The sequence below is a fragment of the Trachemys scripta genome, chromosome 2, assembly GCF_013100865.1.
Source record: "Trachemys scripta elegans isolate TJP31775 chromosome 2, CAS_Tse_1.0, whole genome shotgun sequence".
NCBI lineage: Eukaryota > Metazoa > Chordata > Testudines > Emydidae > Trachemys > Trachemys scripta.
The window spans coordinates 241,572,710-241,592,069 of NC_048299.1; the positions used below are offsets into that span (position 1 = coordinate 241,572,710).

At 44.3% G+C, this 19,360-nt stretch overlaps 1 protein-coding gene across 1 annotated transcript in view; it reads left to right on the top strand.

Annotated features, from left to right (window-relative positions):
* INTS8 (integrator complex subunit 8) overlaps positions 1-19,360 on the top strand; it is a gene marked incomplete in the record, with an annotated part of 75,116 nt that overhangs the window by 23,356 nt on the left and 32,400 nt on the right. The window contains 3 exon segments of the mRNA XM_034763309.1: positions 1,367-1,508; positions 5,443-5,513; positions 10,512-10,687. Of these exon segments, the coding sequence (XP_034619200.1) occupies positions 1,367-1,508; positions 5,443-5,513; positions 10,512-10,687 (389 nt within the window).

The window sequence follows — 19,360 nt, forward strand, 5'->3', positions numbered from 1 at the left end:
CCCCCCCCCCCCGTCCCCCCCCCCCCCCGCCCCCCCCCCCCCCCCCCCCCCCCCCCCCCCCCCCCCCCCCCCCCCCCGGCTCCCGGTCCCTTGACTGCCCCCCCCGGAACCCCCTACCCCTTCTCCAACCCCCCAGCCCCCTTACCGTGCCACTCAGACTAGCATGTCTGGCTTTGCGCAGCGCCAGACACGCTGCTGCATACATGCTTCTGTGCTCCCCTGCGGAGCCACAGCGCCTTCCCCCCAGCACCTGCCTTCCAGATTTGAACACCTCAAAATTCAGGAGTGTTCAAGCTCAGTTTGGGTGGCTGTTACTTCATTTCTCTCAAATCAAATATACTGATACACTGTAACTTGCTATAGGAAAAAGTAGGATAAAATTGAGCAAGAAATGCTTCCCAGTGGTTATTAGGGCTGGAATTGCTATTTTCAACAGACATTGCCTTTTTGTTTGTTTGTTTGTTTTAGTGCCCAGGGCTGGGGCGGCGGGGGGTGGGGGGGTGAGGAGCCCAGGGCTGGGACTGGGGGCAGCCAAAATTTTTTTTGCTTGGGGCGTCAAAAAACCTAGAGCCGGCCCTGGCAGCGCAGGGATGCAAGCACACCTACTGTGGATGGGAAGGGATAGCTCAGTGGTTTGAGCATTGGCCTGCTAAACTCAGGGTTGTGAGTTCAATCCTTGAGGGGGCCACTTAGGGATTTGGGGCAAAATCAGTATTTGGTCCTGTCAGTGAAGGCAGGGGGCTAGACTGGATGACCTTTCAAGGTCCCTTCCAGTTCAAGGAGATAGGATATCTCTATTAATTAATTTATTTAATTTATTCGCAGCCGCAGAATTTATTCCACAGAAACTGTCTGAACAATTCAGACACAAGTAATTAATTGGAGGAAGGTCAGTCTTATGATGAGAGAAACTGAACATTCTGTATAAATATGATTCCTCAGGAATGTATTTCACTACAGTCACACAATGACAGAACTTCTTATAAAGAAGGGTAACATGGACACGAAAACATCTATGAAATCTTTTTCACTTAACTCTAAGCTTTAATGCCCTTTAAGAGCTTTCCCGAAACCTGCTCCTCTAGTCATAACTGTTCAGGCAAACCATTTGAAGCCCATGGCACTGGAGCAGACTTGAGCATTCTTAAGAATGCTGGGAGAGGCCCTGATCCAGGACTGAGACCCCCGAGGCACTGCTGTAATACAAATAATCATTTTTAAACACTATCATGTAGACATGCTCCAAGAAATGTTAGACAACACAGTGCTTAAAATGCTGGTGGTTACCTGTTATCCTGTCTAGACACCCTCTGCGTGGCTGTCAAAGAAGGTCTGTAATCTTATTGCATTTTTTGTATTCACGCAGGAATGATGCTCTAGATGAAATCTGTTTCAGAATCTGTACATGCAACACTGTTTGTGATGTAATGCAGGGTCGAGCAATTGGTATTCAGTTTAACCAGCTATTTCTTAAACCAAACAAAGAGAAAATAGACTTTCTCCTTGAGGTAAGATGTGATTCTTGAGACTGAAAGAACACTGTTAACTGAAAAATCTAATTTCTGTCTGAGTGTGTTACTATTGTTATTTGTAAAACCCTAAAATTTGTAAAACTGAAAGATTAAAGGTGAAAATGTTTTTCTCTAATTTTGAGGTTACTTTGTACATTTCAGATGGTTTAGTATATAGTCCGTCCCACTTCTGTGTTGATAGTTGGTTCACTTCTTTGACTCAGGAACAGAGGTACCCATTTCGCAAAACACTGTGGCAGCAAAGCTGCCAGAGTTTCCAAGTTTAATTCGATGTTGCCCTGTTTTTCCTTTAGTAAAAAATATTTATCTTAATTTCTAAATTATGAAGAATTGTCCTGGAAAATGTATAGAGGAGCCAGAGAGGGGAATAGAAGAGCATTCAGGGGAAGGAAATTGATGTCCTCCAAGACCCCTTCACTGAGCTGGGGAGGGAAGGAGCAGACAGGGAAGTGTGTTCTGTGTTTTTTCTCCTCACCAACTTTCAGTAGAGCTAAAGTGGGAAGCAGAGAAGTGGCCAAGAAAGTTTAAAAAGTTTCTTCCCCAGTGCCCCTGCAGGAGCCAGAGAGGGGAGCATCTAGGACAGGGGTGGCTAAACTACAGCCCGGGGGCCGCATCTGGCCCTCCAGACGTTTTAATCAAGCCCTCGAGCTCCTGCCGGGGACCTGGATCAGGGGTTTGCTCCACTCCACGTGGCTCCCGGAAGCAGTGGCATATCCCTCCTCCAGCTCCCACAGTAGGGGCAGCCTAGGGGCTCTGCACTCTTCCCCCGCAGCTCCCATTGGCCAGGAACCGCGGCCAATGGGAGTTGCAGGGACGGCATCTGCGGACAGGGTAGCGCGCAGAGCCGCCTGGCCATGCCTCCACATAGGAGCCAGAGGGGGGACATGCTGGAGGCTGCTTGAGGTAAGCACTGCCCAGAGCCTGTACCCTTGACCCCCTCCCATGCCCCAACCCCCTGCCCCAACCCTGTTCCCTCTCCCGCCCTCTGAACTCCTTGGTCCTAGCCCAGAGCACCTTCCCGCATCCCAACCCCTAATTTTGTGAGCATTCATGGCCCACCATGCAATTTCCATACCCAGATGTGGCCCTAGGACCAAAAAGTTTGCCCACCCCGATCTAGGAGGAAGTCTCTCCTTCCTCAGACCTTTGCAGCGAACCATGGAGGTCCCTAGGACCCACCTAGCAACAAGAACTAGAGGCTTCACTCCAGGTCTTCTCTACAGGTTGGAAAGAATAATGCGGTGGCGGGGGGTTCCCTCTGAACTTCCCAAAAGGGTCTGGTAGAAAAAGTTGGAAGAATAGAAGCTGGGGACCCCTTCTTAATGTAGAGAAGAAATATTGAAGAGTAGCCCTTACCCTATACACCATTATGGGTTACTGGGGGACAAAAGGGAAGGTTGAGACTATGCCCTCTCTTCTCTCCCTTCCCTCCCATGAGCTGGGCAGGGTCAAGGGAGGGATCTTCATTCCACCATACCCTCTCTGGAAGCCAGAGTCTGCTTAAAATGGGGACATGATTTCTGGGGGATCAGGAATTGAATGCCACATAACATCTTACAGAAGTGACTGTTCCTAGGAGTACAGGTACTGATCGTTTGTTATGTGCTGATTGAAAAGGAAGACATCCAATTTCAATACAAAAGCGTAGCTATTTTTAAGGACTGTTGAAGTGGCAGTCAACTGTCTCTCACTCTGTTTGCTGTCCCAGCAAACAGGATGCCAGTGATTGCACAACCAGCATGGAATTCTTCTGAAGGACAGAGTTTAATTATACACCTCTACCCCGATATAACGCGACCCGATATAACACGAATTTGGATATAATGTGGTAAAGCAGTGCTCCGGGGGGCAAGGCTGCGCACTCCGGTGGATCAAAGCAAGTTCGATATAATGTGGTTTCACTTATAACGCGGTAAGATTTTTTTGGCTCCCGAGGACAGTGTTATATCGAGGTAGAGGTGTATTTGAGGGATTTAAAGAAATAGGTTTTCGTTCCCTTGTTAAGTAGCTTTGGGCTTGTTATTGTTTACCCTAAAACCATTTTTTAAAACTCACCTACCTCAGCCCCATATTCTCTTTCTCCTAGTGGTTTTGTTGGTTTCCTTCCTTTTGGTTTTGACACATATGGTACTTTGTGCTATGTCCAGTATAATGCATGCTGGATTATTTCATGGAGATGAGTTGGCAGGCCACAAATTTTGAAGGGTTTTGTTTTAATCACTTACATTAAATGCCCCTCCTGCCTTTACACTTTGTGATATTCAGCATATAACTCTGTATTTTTACAGGTAGTTAAAACTTTACAGTTCAACTTTTTAAGATGATATTTTGCGTTAAGCTAAAATTAAAACTGCCTATGCTCCCAAATCAGTAGTAGGTTATAGTTTTACAAATAAAACCTATGAAAATCACCTGGCAAAACTGCTTTTTGAGGTGGTTCTAGGTTTCCTGGGCAACAGTCAATAACATCATAAGCAATACTGGCAGTGTAATAAAATGCAAGAACATAAAAGAAAGTGCCCTTTAAAACAAAACTGTATAAATGATGATGAAATGCCATAAATCTTGGATTTCCAGCTTACTTTAATTTGACAATCTTGTAAGAAGCACTCACATTTGAAAACACGTGGGGAAAAATATGATAGCCACTCAGTTCAGTTGCTCTGATCATTTTCTTTAAAAATTCTGGTCTGTGTAAGAGCAGCATAAAGTTTAGAAAAACAGATTTGATGAAAAAAAGCATTTAAATTCTCTCTCCTCTCAGAATTTCTTAGAGACTAATCAACTCTTCCAATGAAGCTTCCCTGAGCTATTGCACATGTGGGTTTTAATTGTGGGTGGCACCTATTGCAGCCCTTGGAAGGTAGTGAGCTGTGCCTGAGTTGAATTCATGCTCTTTCATTTCTCTTTATCGCTCTGCTGCTGATTCTCAGGTCTCTCTTTGTCTGCTAACATAAGCCACTTCCTGTGCCATGAGTAGTAACTACACCTCTACCTCGGTATGATGCGACCCAATATAACACTAATTCAGATATAACACAGTAAAGCAGTGCTCTGGGGGGGCAGGGCTGCACACTCTGGTGGATCAAAGCAAGTTCAATATAACACGGTTTCACCTATAATGCAGTAAGATTTTTTTGGCTCCTGAGGACAGTGTTCTATCGAGGAAGAGGTGTACTTACCTGACACCTATAGCAAAAACCAGATAAAAGTGCACTGTGCACCAGCCCCCACTGATCCAGCAGTAGTCTCTATGCCCAGTTGACAATGGAAATTAATGTGTTTTTGACAAACAAGCTTTATCTTTTTCAAACTGATGTAATAAAATGATTAAATTGCTGATGATTAAATTAAGCACGAAAAGTTACTTTAAAAATCCCCCAGCCCTCCCGAGTAACTTAAGTTTCTTTTAACATTGGATACACAGGGGTTTTGTACCTAGAGACCTGGCTCACCTAAATATTTCACTTTTATCATTCATTCAGTTAAGTGGACTTGATTGTTACATAGCAGTTGCTTTTGTAGTTTGCTAGATTGTTGCTTTTGTAGTGAAGTTAGCAGCATAGATGATGTAATCTTCACATTTGGCTCTTACAGACACAACCTTTAGGCTCAGGAAGGGAATTGGGTATTAGAGGGAGCATGTAATGAATCACATGGCGATCAAAATAACCCCTTTTGTATACAGGGTTAATTATTGGCTTTCTGATCCCACTGTAACATCAACAGTATTTGGAGGATGGCTACATTAGATGGCTTGCCTCCCATAGGGAGAGAAAATTTATGTGACGTTGATTGCTACTAGAGCATGAACAGAAAATTGTGGAAATAACTCTTAATACTCTATATAACCAAATGAAAATTCAGAATTCCTAGTGTTGCTTAATGATTTAACTCTTAAATTTTCTAGGTTTGTTCAAGATCAATAAACTTAGAACATGCTTCAGAATCTTTGAAAAGAAAAATGGCAGCTTTTCTCAAGTAAGTACCTGACATTAGACTACTTTCACTGTGCAATATGTAGATACTACCTTGTTATGTTAATGTTTCATGAACTTGCAGGTAAAAAATTAGACAAAAAGGGCAACATTTTTCTTTTTACCCACGGATCCCCTATAAACCTCCCAAAGTTGTCTTATCCACCCATCCCTGTTTTCCCATTTCTGCTCTCAAGACACTGTGTCCCATGCTTTCTGGCAAAGGAGACTTGGATGTGGGTTCATCTAGAACTCATGGATGAATGTTTCTGAATAATGCATAGGGGTTGGTCACTTTAGAGAAATGCATGATGCTTCCTCCCCCGGGCCTGAGCATGATGCCCATCCACAGCCAGGCCCGCGGGGGGGTGGGAGGGGGAGGGCAGCCGGAGCCCCAGCGGGGGCTCCGCCTCCCCCCGGCGGCCGGGGGGAGAGCGCCAGGGGGAGGGCGGCCGGAGCCCTGGGAGGAGGGCGGCAAACCCCGGCGGGGGCTGCACTCTCCCCCCAGCGGCCGGGGGGAGGGCGCCAGGGGGGAGGGCGGCCGGAGCCCTGGGAGGAGGGCGGCGAGCCCCGGCGGGGGCTCCGCTCCCCCCCCGGCGGCCAGGGGGAGGGCGGCCAGAGCCCTGGGAGGAGGGCGGCGAGCCCCGGCCGGGGCTCCGCTCTGCCCCCGGCGGCCAGAGCGCAGGGGGCAGGGCGGCGAGAGGGCGGCGAGCCCCAGCCAGGGCTCGCCGCTCTCCCCCCGGCAGCCAGGGGGAGGGCGCTGGGGGGGGAGGGTGGCCAGAGCGCCGGGGGGAGGGCGGCGAGCCCGGCCGTGGCCCCGCTCTCCCCGGGGGCCGGAGCGCCGCGCCGCCCCCCTCCAGCTGCCGCCCCAAGCACAAGCTTGGTGGGCTGGTGCCTGGAGCCGGCCCTGTCCACAGCACACCCTTGTTCCGTTGCTACAGTAGGAACTATTTCTTGGATCATTGTGAAAGTGCTCAACTGCTGGCTCACCCCAAGGGTTACATTTTCAAAATCCTGTTTATAATTAGTCAGAAATACTCATGCAACATTCCATACATCACAATCAAGTCTTGCATAAGAACGGCCATATTGGGTCAGACCAAAGGTCCATCTAGCCTAGTATCCTGCTTTCCAACAGTGGTCATTGCCAGGTGCTTCAGAGGGAATGAACAGAACAGGTAATCATCAAGTGATCCATCCCCTGTCTGTCACCCATTCCCAGCTTCTGGCAAAGCTTAGCTCAGAAAGGAGATTGAACTCCTTACACACAAATGTGTTGCATTTAATTTTTGTGGAAAAAATAAGCCCCTAGCCAACATAGCTATGCCGGCAAAAAACCACAGTGTAGATGCAGCTACGCCGATATAAGAGTGCTTCTGTCAACATTAGTGGCATTACTAACCCAACAGGAAAAACTCCTTTCGTCACATAAGTTGAATCTACATTAAGGGTATGTTTACACGGGGATAAAAGACCTGTGGCATGACTGCGGCTGGCCCAGGGTCAGTTGACTCAGACTCACAGGACTTGGGCTGCAGAGCTAAAAATTGCTGTATAGACGTTCAGGCTCCAGCCCAAGCCCAAACATCTACACAGCAATTTTTCAACTCCGGAGCCCAAGCCCCTTGAGCCAGTCAGCTGACCCAAGCCGTCCACAGTTTTTTTTAATTGACATTCCTTGGGGGCTCTACCAGTATAGTTATATCGGCAAAGCATTTGTAATATCGACAAGGCCTTACAAAAAATGCACCTGATTAGGAATTACTGGATTCCATTCCTGGTTCTGCCACAAGAAGGGTGGATTGATTTAAACCAAAGCAATTTAAATCAGCAATTGAAATCATGACTTGAATCACCAAGTAGAAAGCCTCAATTTAAATAACTGATGTTAATCAACTTTTCCATTAGTACTGCAGTAATTTTCTAAGAAAAGCTGCATTCTCTTTGGTTGATATAACCATTAAAACAGGTTGATTTAAAACTAAACAGCCTTTACACATATGCTATAACTCTGTACATTTATTGAAAATATTAAGCTACATATTTGCTTCAGATTATTAATAATAAATCATGCATGTTTACGGTGTTAGAAAATGGTGAATGATGTATTGCTTATTTACTAATTAACTTTTTGCTCATGATTTGTGTCAAGCCACATTAGGATGGTAACTGGAATTTAATTAAACAGCATAGAAAATTTATTTTATTAAACAAAAAATCCCTTAATAGAGTACATGACCTACTGTACCATATTTATAAAGCTCGACCTCCAAAGTTAGGTGTTCGGTTTTTCTTTTTTATAAAAAAGCAGCCTTTAACACAGTTTTTGATAAAGGCTCTTTAATGAGAACAAAAGAATGTCCATACTGGATCAGACCAATGGTCCATCTAGCCCAGCATCCTGTCTTCTGACAGTAGCCAATGCTAGATGCTTCAGAGCCAATGAACAGAACAGGGCAATTTTCAAGTAATCCGTAGCCTGTCGTCCAGTCCCATCACCTTGCATTCAGAGGCTTAGGGACACACAGAACATGAGGTTGCATCCCTGACCATCTTGGCTAATAGCTATTGATGAACCTATTTTCCATGACATCCTCTAATTCTTTTTTGAATCCAGTTATACTTTTGGCCTCCACCACATCCTCTGGCAATGAGTTCCACAGGTTGCCTGTGTTGTATGAAGAAGTATTTCCTTTTTGTTTGTTTTAAACCTGCAGCCTATTAAGTTCATTGGTTGGCCCGTGTGTCACTTTGCCTCCCAACTGAGAATACCAAATTCAGAACAGGCTGCTGGGAAAAGTGGGCAGACACATCCCAAAACTGGTGGTTATTCTTCCATGAGATATACCAAACTAGCAACAAAAGTAAACTTCTTGTTAGCCAGTGTGGTGAAATAGAAGTCAGAAATTCAGCCTCCTTAGGTATTCTAGTCCTGGATTCAACACCCAGACACTAGACTTAATGAGGAGTGGTTATTTAAAACCAATTTCATCAAACAAAAGGGTTCTTCTGATCCCAGAGGACTAGCCACACAGTCAGTCACAGATCTTACCCAATAATCACGCTGTTGCCAATCCTTTAGTATCTAATATCTAAATGTTTATTTATAAAAAGAAAGAAAGGTGAGAGTTAAAATTGGTTAAAGGAATCAAATACATACAGTAATTGCAAAGTTCTTGGATCAGGCTTGTAGCAGTGATGCAATAAACTGCTGACTTAAGTCAAGTCTCTGGTTGCTTCCAAATCATTGGAAGATCCTCAGTCCCTTGGTTAGAATGCTCCCATTAGTGTAAGTTAATAGTCCAGAGGTTTGAGCAGGAAAGAGGCAAAATGGAGATGTTTCCAGGGCTTTTTATAGCTTCTGCTAAGTGAAGGGAAGCCCATTGTTCTCACTGTAGAAAATTACAGGTAACAAGATGATGATTGGAGTCCCATGGGTAAGTCACATGTCTATGCATGATTTCACTTAGTCATAGCAGAGGCCATCACATGAAAGTCTATTAAGTGTAGATAAGCGTCTCCCATGGTCCATTGTGAGTTGTGTTCCTTGATGATCCATTTAACTTGAATAGTCCCTTTTAAGATGTGCAGGCTAAATACCTTGTGGGTGTTACCACAGGAGCAAACATTTGAAATATAAGATTTGATTTCCAGTTTTTAAAAGGTGTCTTTTTGCTTCTAACTTCCTCATTTATTGTTTTACTGTGTTGTTCAGCCATGGTGTCACTTCTTTGTTTTCTCTTACTGTTTTTGTGGGGGGGAGAGGGTTGTGTTTGTGTGGGGTGTACATTTAACTTGAGCCTCTGTTATGGTGTTTTTTAAAAGCTTCCATGCTGCTTGCAGGTATTTCACTCTTGTGACTGTTCCTTTTAACTTCTTTTTTAACTAGCTTCCTCATTTTTGTAATGTTCCCCTTTTTGAAGTTAAATGCTATTGTGGTGGGCTTATTTGGTATCCCCCTCCTGGTGCCCCCACAAGGATATTAAATTTAATTACATTATGGTTGCTGTTAGTGAGCAGTTTAGCTATATTCACCACATCCTATATGCCACTTAGGACTAAATCAAGAATTGCCTTTCCCCTTGTGGGTTCTAGGACTTGCTGCTCCAAGAAGTAGTCATTAATGGTGTCTTGAAATTATCTCTGCATCCCATCCTGAAGTGGCATGTACCCAGTCCATATGGGGATAGTTGAAATGCCCCATTATTTTATTTTCTATGTGCATAGCTCCTGATCTCCCTGAGGATTTCATAATCCTCACCACCATTCTGGTCAGGAGGCCAGTAATATATTCCTACTACTGTACTCTTATTATTCAAGCATGGAATTTCTATCCAAAGATTCTGTGTTACTGTTTGATTCAGTCAAGCTTTTTACTATATTTGACTGTTTTCCTTCACATATAGTTCCACTCCCCCACCAGCACAACCTACTGTCATTCTTATATATTTTGTACCCTGCTATTGCCATGTCCCATTGATTATCAACATTCCACCAAAAGCATAGTTATTTTTTATTTAGATGTTTTGAGAGATCAATAAGTTTAGGTGTTAAGATATTTTGTATTAAATTCAGATTTCATTTTAAACAGGTTTATTTTTAAAAAAGAAAAACTTACTATAATTTAAATAACAGTGGAAAAAAATCGTTATTGTGATTCACAATGGCCACAAACTTGTGACTTTGGACAGATCTGTTACTTTGTGTCTCAGTTCCCCATCAGTAAAATACCTTCCTTACAGGAGGTTGTGGAGATAGATTTATTAACATTTGTGCTGTAGCTGAATATGCTCTGACAAAAAAAAAAAAGCCTTTAAATAAATAATCGAATCAGTATGCTTTCCACAAAAGGGAATGACTGAAATCTTTTATCTGCAGATGGAAATAATACCATTATTAATAATCACAGAAAGTTGTTTGAAATATCATATGTAAGCAGTAAAATTTTTTATTTTACTTCAAAGTAACATTCCTGCTAATGAATAACTTTTAACTTACTCAGGAATATGTGTTTGAGTTTGGAAGATCTTCAGCTTGTCTTCATGATTTCCTCTCATGAGCTGTTCATAACCTTACTGAAAGATGATGAACGGAAGCTGCTCATTGATCAAATGAGGAAAAGATCACCTCGAATCAATCTGTGCACTAAACCTGTGACTTCGTTTTATGATATTCCAGGTCTGTTTCCCAGCAAGTTTCCTAAATGCTTTAAAGTATTTCTTTTCATGGCCAAAGTGACAATAATATTCTGATGTATGTTTTAAAAAGAAGAACTTCAGACTCTATTATTCCTGTCTTTAGTCAATGACTATATGGGTCTACACTTTTACTGGGATAGCTATGTCAGTTTAGGATGTGGTTTTTTCACACTCTATGCCTGCAAAAGCCCTACTGTAGATGCAGTTGCACCAGCAAAGAAGTCTTTTTTGCTGGTATAGCTTATTTCATTTGGGGAATTGGTATACGCCATACTGGCAAAAGCACTCTTTGGCCAATATATACTACATCTGGGTTAGGAGGGTTTACTGGTATAGCTATACCAGCAAACTCATTCTGGTGCAGACAAAGCCTATGTAATTTAAACTCTTTTTTAGATTTTGTTTTTAAATCTTCTCATCATCCTTAAGTGAAAAACTAAGGTAAATTTTAAATTAGTGCTCTAGTTTTACATTATATTTAAGTAACTTTAAAGATGAGTGGATACTTGGAGAGCTTTCTCAATATATCGGTTTAATCTCGTTTTTGCCTAATTAAGTCTCAGATTCAAATACAAGATTATTTCAGCTCTTGCAGTATTCTGTTCTATATTTAGTTATTGGGTTTGTCCCTTCTTAACTACCAAGGGAAGATAAGTCTGAGTCCACGTCTATGCTACAAACTTTGGTCAATGGAAGTTATGTCAGCATAAAGCCACCACAGTTAGTATATCATTTTTTGTGTGTGCGCATACTTGGCTTTTTGCATAAGTGCTGCTGCACTTCCACAGTGCTTGGGTTGATGCACCGTTCAGTACACTATGGATAAGTGTCCCAGTGTGAAACCCACCATCATCCAATGCGCTGTTTTGGGGAATGTTTTGGCAGTGCATATTAGGACAGAAATGAGTCTCACAGGGGTGACTGTGAGCAAGAGATCAAATTCCCAGCATGCAACTGTCTCCATCCCATAATGTCATCTGTATCCCATAACTTTCACAAATCCTTACATGCATTCTCACTGTCTGCCATCTCTGGTAGAAGCATGAAGCCTGCACAGCTCTGCTCTATTGGCCTAAGTGTTGCAAGCACAGGATGTACAATCCTCTGTATTGGCAGAGCTATAAGAAGAACAGAATCAACAGGGAACAAGATGATGATGTGTGTGAAGGACAGACTGCTGTGGGATGTAGTGAGAACCAATGCAAGGTTATTGGTGACGTTTATAGAGCAGCTCTAGATGGTGGAGCACTACTTCTGGGCTTGAGAAATGAGCACGACTGGTTGGATCTCATCGTAATGCAGGTTTGGGATGACAAGCAGTAGCTGCAGAATTTTCAGGTTTGCAAGGCCACATTTCTCTAGCTGTGTGCCGAGCTTGCCCTAGCCCTCCAACGCAGGGCCACTAAAATGAGAGCTGCAATGACAGTGGAGAAGTGAGTGGCAATTGCACTGTGGAAACTTCCATTGCTGGATTGCTATTGGTCAGTGGGAAATCCATATAGGAGCTGGAAAATCCTCTGCAGGGGCTGTTGTCATGCAAGTGTGCAGGGCCATTTAATCGTCTCCTGCTATGCAGAACTGTGACTCTTGGCAACTTGAAGGGCATCGTGGATGGATTTGCAGCAGTAGGGTTCCCAAACTGCACTGGAGCAATAGACAGCACGCATAGCCCTATTTTGGCACCAGACCACCTTACAGCAGATTACCTCAACAGAGAACTATTTTTCTGTGGTTATGCAAGTCTTGGTGGATCACTAGGGATGCTTCACCGACACCCATGTTGGCTGGTCAGGGAAGGTGCATGACCCTTGCAACTTTACGAACATAGGAATGTTCAGAAAGTTGAAAGCAAGCACTTCTTTCCTGACCAGCCATTAAATATCACCAGTGGTAAATGCCAGTAGTGATCCTGGGGAATCCAACCTACCCTTTGCTCCTCTGGCTTGTGAAGCCTTACACCAGTCACCTCAACAGCAGCAAGGAAAGATTCAGCTACCAGCGCCGCAGGTGCAGAATGACAGTTGAATGCACTTTTGATAGTTTGAAGGGACGCTGGCATTGTTTAATCACTAGATTGGATCAGAATTGGAAAAAAAATCACAATGGTTATAGCTGCCTGTTGTGTCCTGTGTAATATTTGTGAAGCAAAAGTGGAGAATTTGTCACTGGGTTGGACAGTGGAAGTGGAGTAGTTGTCTGCTGAGTTTGAGCAACCAGAGACAAAGGCTATTAGAGCTTATTGCAAAGCTATGCGGATAAGAGAGGCCTTGAAAGAGTACTCGAACAGTGAGCCACAGTAATGCGTTATAGTGGACTTTGTTTTACCTTGTCTTGCTATTTTGGGGCCTGTTAGGAGTTGTGTGATGCATGGTGTACATCTGTGAATATAACACTATCAATGCACTTACTAATTTTGCGGTGCTTATTTTACATTTATGATGATTACGCGGTTTGTCACAGACACTGAGTTGTCATGCTGTACAGTAACAAGTAGGTGCTTTCAGAACTTCTAGGCACTCTGCAGCGTATGTTGTGAACTAATAAATCCTAGAATTTTATTCACTAATAAAACCAGTCCAAAAAGAAATCTGTGCAGTTTAAAAGCAAATTCATTAAAAACTTTAATTAATGGAACATAAATTAACAAGGGGAAAGAATACTCAAGACTGTTTTATTACACCTCAATCATGGCTTTCACAGGTCAGTGTATGTGAAGTTGTGGTTGTCCTTAATGGTGCTCAGGGTCAAGTGGTAGGGATATGGCTGTGGCCCCTGATACCATGGTGAAGGGGGGTGTCACGAGGTACTGCAATGGAGTTCTCCATGCACTGCAAAAGGAGATGAGCCCGTGATGGTTGAACTGTAGGTCCACAAGAGTCTGCAGCGTCGATTTGCTGGCAGAGAAGTCCCATTATGTCCTGATGTATCTGACTCTCCTTTTCCTTCTGGGACTCCTGGACCTTTCTCATGTTTGCTCTTTCCTTCTCTAGGCTATCTGCAGTGTTCACCCTCTAGGCCCCTTGCTCACCATCTGATGCAGCACTGGCTTGCAGGATCTCATTGAACCTGTCATCCCGAGTACTTTTCTTTCTCCTCCTTATCTGTCTCAAGCATTCCACGGGTATGGAGTGGGAACCCCTCAAAGCTGCAACGGCAGCAACTGCAGATAAAACACAGAGGTGCCATTGTCCATATAGTCACAATGAACAGTGAAAGTGAAGATTGAGCAGTCCCTTCCCTTACTCCCCTGAAGTTTTAAACAAGGCATGCTTATAGACATTTCTGCTTCGGAGTGCTTCTGTACAGTACCACTCACAGCACCGTTCATGGTGAATGTGGTCTGGCAGGGGCCAAGGGAATTGCTTAGTTGCATGAAACTGAGTATAGAGCAGTTGCACTGCATGCTCAGGCCATTTTCCACAGACTGTGGTGATTGTAGCTAACATCTCACTCCTGAGGGTAACAAAGGCACAGAAAGCACAGCTTCTGCTGGTACCCCGAAGCTGCCGAGGCCTGTATGCTGCTAGCCTGTGTACTGCAATGGTGCCTACTGAAGTTGTTGCTGACTGACACAGGAAGAAATAAGGCTGCCATACCTAGAATCCTTTGGGAGAGGGTTGCAGAGTACCACCATGAAAGTTTCATTTGAGAACTCTCAGAAGGATTCAAGGGATATCCCTGTGTACATAAACAAACTGCTCCAGATGGCCCCCCTTGCCTAATTCTACAGGGGAATGAAAAGCAAATGACAGCTCTGTCTCTCTGTTGTACTGCTGCCTCTTCTAATACGAGTAAATTAATGAAAAGTCAGTAGCTGTATCATGTTAAGTTGGGGCACCATCAGCACATCATTGTAATGGAGAAAAAACAATTACACACTTACCCAAGGTTCCTTCCCCAGCATAGGGCTTGTCCATGCTCGAGTGCTAGGAGTGTCTGGACTGTGGTGGAGTCTCAGACAGGTCCAGGCCCTCAGGTGCATATCCCCCATCCTCCTCTTCTTTGTCCTTGCTTTTCATGCCAGGGCCTGTGGCTTGGGCTCCTCAGAGGCATATGCGATGGTGTTGGGATCTCCGCAAGTATGGCATGCAGCTCTTTGTAAAAGTGGCAGATCTGCTGCTCAGCACCAGACTGACCGCTGGCCTCCATGATCTTTTGATAGCCTGATGCAGTTCCTTCATTTTCATGTGGCACTATTGCTGGTCCCTGTGTTCTCCTTCTCCTACTTCCACCTTGCAATCTGCTTGTAAATATCCACATTTCTAGGGCTGGTCCATAGCGGTGCTTGCCCAGCCTCTTCTCCCCAGAGCTACTCTAGGAGATCCAATATCTCCTGTCGTCTCAAGAAGGAGCACAACTAGAATGTGTAGCCTGCATGATCAGCTGGGCAGTTTTACACAGTAATGGAGAGCTGCTAGGTGTTCTTGCCAAGCTGGACAATCAGGAATAGGCATTTCAAAAATTCATGTGGCTGTGAAGGAGAATGGGCCTTCCGGTGTCTGTTACCCCCGGGCAGTGGAGATTGCAATTGCAGTCAGCATTTGGTATTGTGGGGCAGCTGCTGCAGGACTGTTAGGGTCAACATAAGTAACAAAGTGTCTAGTTGGAGACTAATTTAAGCTTAGACACATGCACAGCTAGGTCGATGCAAGGTGACTTATGTCAGCCTAACTATAGCCTAGACCAGGCCTAAGATCTTCGGTGGCATCATTTCCCATGTAGAGAGGAGGCGTTCAGGTCTTGAATATTTTTTTCCATGCCCAGTCCAGTCTGAGTTGTGCCTAGCAGGTTGTGGACTTTGGCACTGTGACAGGTTGACTTATTTATAGATTTTGCATTTTTAGATTTTTTTTGTAATTTTGACAGATATCTGTGATTATTTTTAAATATTTTTTTCAGTTATCTACTCCTCTACCTCGATATAACGTGTTCTCGGGAGCCAAAACCGCATTATATTGAACTTGCTTTGAGCCGCCTGAGTGTGCAGCCCCACCCCCCTGGAGCACTGCTTTACCGCGTTATATCCGAATTCGTGTTATATCAAGGTAGAGGTATATTTCAATTTTCTGTTGCAGAAAATTGTAGTGGGGGGCAGACAATATTTAATGACAGTAGACCTTGAGATTCAGAAAATTAAAGCTTAACCGTTAAAATGCAAATTGTCAACATCACATGTCGATATACAAAGTAAGTGTACTTAAATAGATAAATTCTCAAGCAGCATTTTTCTTTGCATACCTGTACATTTCTATTATTGATAGAAATATTTTTATCAGTTTGTGTGTGTGGTGAAATAGATATTTACCCTTAAAAATCAAATCCTTCAAAGTTTACCTATGTAGCAGAAACTTGCCATGCTGTGGAAGCCTCTCTTGTGTTGCCTCTCCTCCTCACACACACCCCCCTCCCCCCACACACACACACAAAAAAAGGGGTGTGTGGAACTAGAGTTGTAGAGCTGACTGGGAGGTAGGTAGGATCTTTGCAATTAATTCTTCAAACCCCTCCACCTACTGCTATGAAAAGGGAGTTGATCCAGTTTTTGCACTGGCGTGATTGCTTTGTATGGCCACTGCTGGGAAACTGGAGAACTGCCATGGGTGAATTCCTCCAGTGAGGTGGAAGTAGATTATCTTCTCCCAGATGGCTGCTTTGTCTAGTTTGGTCCTTGCTTTGTTCTTTCTTGGCTGACCTCTTCTATAAGCCAAGAAAGAGCACAACCCCTTCCAACTGCAGATCAGTCCTGTAAAGCTAACCTTTTCGGTGTCGCTTTTTTTATATATGGCAGTCAAGATTGCTGTAGTCACTCTTCTCCTGAGAACAAATTAACAATGCAAATGCCCTATGAAATACTACATAGTAACGGCACAGGCAGTTTCTTCTCTAACATAAGAATGGCCATGCTGGGTCAGACCAAGGGTCCATCTAGCCCAGTATCCTGTCTTCCAACAGGGGCCAATTACAGGTGCCCCAGAGGGAATGAACAGAACAGGTAATCATCAAGTGGTGCATCCCCTCTTGCCCATTCCCAGCTTCTGGCAAACAGAGGCTAGGGACACCATCGCTATCTATCTTGGCTAATAGCCACTGATGGACCTATCCTCCATGAACTTAACTAGTTCTTTTTTTAATCCTGTTATAGTCTTGGCCTTCACAACATCCTCTGGCAAGCTTGACTTTGTGTTGTATGGAAAAAACACTTCCTTTTGCTTGTTTTAAACCTGCCTATTAATTTCATTTGGTGATCCCTAGTTCTTGTGTTATGAGAAGGAGTAAATAACACTTCCTTATTTACTTTCTCCACACCAGTCATGATTTTATACAGGGCTGGCTCCAGGCACCAGCTGAGCAAGCTGGTGCTTGGGGCGGCAGATTGTTCGAGGTGGCATTCCGCCCAATCCTAGGGCGGCACGGCCGCTTTTGTTGTTGTTGTTGTTCCACTCCGGCGCCCTGCAGGGCAGTTCTCTTCCTTCCCTCCCCACTGACCGGAGCGGAGCCCTCGTGGCAGGAGGCGGCGCAGCAGGAGGGGCCGCGTGGCAGCTCCCCTGCTATAGCCCTGGCTGCCAGCTTCTCTCTCTCTCTCTCTCTCCCTTCCCCCGCCGGTCCCCCTGCACCCGCGTTCTGGCCACGCCGCAGGTGTTTTTTTTTTTTTGCTTGGGGCGGCCAAAAAGCCAGAGCTGGCCCTGATTTTATAGACCTCTATCATATCCCCACTTAGTTATCTCTTTTCCAAGTTGAAAAGTCCCAGTCTTCTTAATCTCTTCTCCTATGGCAGCTGTTCCATACCCCTAATCATTTTTGTTGCACTTTTCTGAACCTTTTCCAATTCCAGTATATCTTTTTTGAGATGCAACTACCACATGTGCACACAGTATTCAAAATGTGAGCATACCATAATGGATTTATATAGAGGCAATATGATATTTTCTGGCTTATTATCTATCCCTTTCTTAATTCCCAATATTCTGCTCTAGAATTGTTAATTGTAGATTTTAGAACCCAGGAGGACCACAGATTTGTGAAAATTGTTTTGAGCTGAATCTGACTTCTGTATATGGAACTCTGACTTATCTTGCTGAACTAGTTCCTTTTTCTGCAGCAGGGCCTACTCTTCTTCACAGTTTATTTTTTTAAAGGGTATGCTTATACTTAAGGCTAAGATTTTGTCATGGATATTTTTAGTAAAAAAGTCAGGGACAGGTCACGGGCTTCCGCTTTATCACCTGTGACCTGTCCCTGACGTTTTTTACTAAAAGTATCCATGACAAAAGGGAAGCCGCTGGGCAGCACGGGGCCAGCTGGGAGCTCTGGGGTCCCCCTCCACCTCTGGCTCAGAGCTGTGGGGTCCCCTGCCAACTGCAGTGGCTGGAGGCTGTGGGGGTCCTACCATCGCAGGTACCCTGCAGCTCCTGGCTCCTATGGGAGGCGGCAAGACAGTGCAGCTCCAAGCCGTGGGCTGAAGTCACTGAGGTCTTTGGAAGACGTGAAATATGTTGCCATTGGTAAATGGATTTTTGGCTGACCAAAACAAGGTCTTGCACTCAACTTGATGGCATTTCTTAGTCACACACTAACTTTTGAATGCTGCATTCAGTCAATTCCAAAGTTTTGAGGATTGTTCTGGGCAGCACCCTATTCATTTTTTGGAAAGGGGGGGGTGCAAATTAGAAAGCAGAGAAAGGAAAAGGGAAGACACAGTGCCCCTGCCATCTGGTTTGCAGATCCAGCAGTTTCAGCCACCTCTGTAGTTGTCTGTTGATCAAGAACTAGTTGAGGGCAACCATTAACATTTTCCAACATGACAATACCCATTCTAGGCTCTACCCATATTCCCAATTGTTATAACTATAAAGGGAAGGGTAACAGCTGTCCTGTGTACAGTACTATAAAATCCCTCCTGGTCAGAGACTCCAAAATCCTTTTCCCTGTAAAGGGTTAAGAACCTCAGGTAACCTGGCTGGCATCTGACCTAAAGGACCAATAAGGGGACAAGATACTTTCAAATCTGGGGGTGGGGGGGAGGAGGAAGGCTTTTGTTTGTGTTCTTTGTTTGGGAGGGCATTCGCTCTCGGGACTGAGCGGGACCAGACATCAATCCAGGTTCTCCACATCTTTCTAAACAAGTCTCTCCTATTTCAAACTTGTAAGTAAATAGCCAGGCAAGGCGTGTTAGTTTTCCTTTGTTTTCTCAACTTGTAAATGTACCTTTTACTAGAGTGTTTATCTTTGTTTGCTGTACTTTGAACCTAAGACTAGAGGGGAGTCCTCTGAGCTCTTTAAGTTTGATTACCCTGTAAGGTTAATTTCCATACTGATTTTACAGAGATGATTTTTACCTTTTTCTTTAATTAAAAGCCTTCTTTTTAAGAACCTGATTGATTTTTCCTTGTTTTAAGATCCAAGGGGGTTGGATCTGTATTCACCAGGAGTTGGTGGGAGGAAGGAGGGGGGATGGTTAATTTCTCCTTGTTTTAGATCCAAGGGGTTTGAATCTGTATTCACCAGGGAATTGGTAAAGGTTTCTCAAGGCTTCCCAGGCATGGGAATTCTGGGGATGGTGGCAGCGGACCAGAGCTAAGCTGGTAGTTAAGCTTAGAAGTTTTCATGCAGGCCCCTACATTTGTACCCTAAAGTTCAAAGTGGGGATACAGCC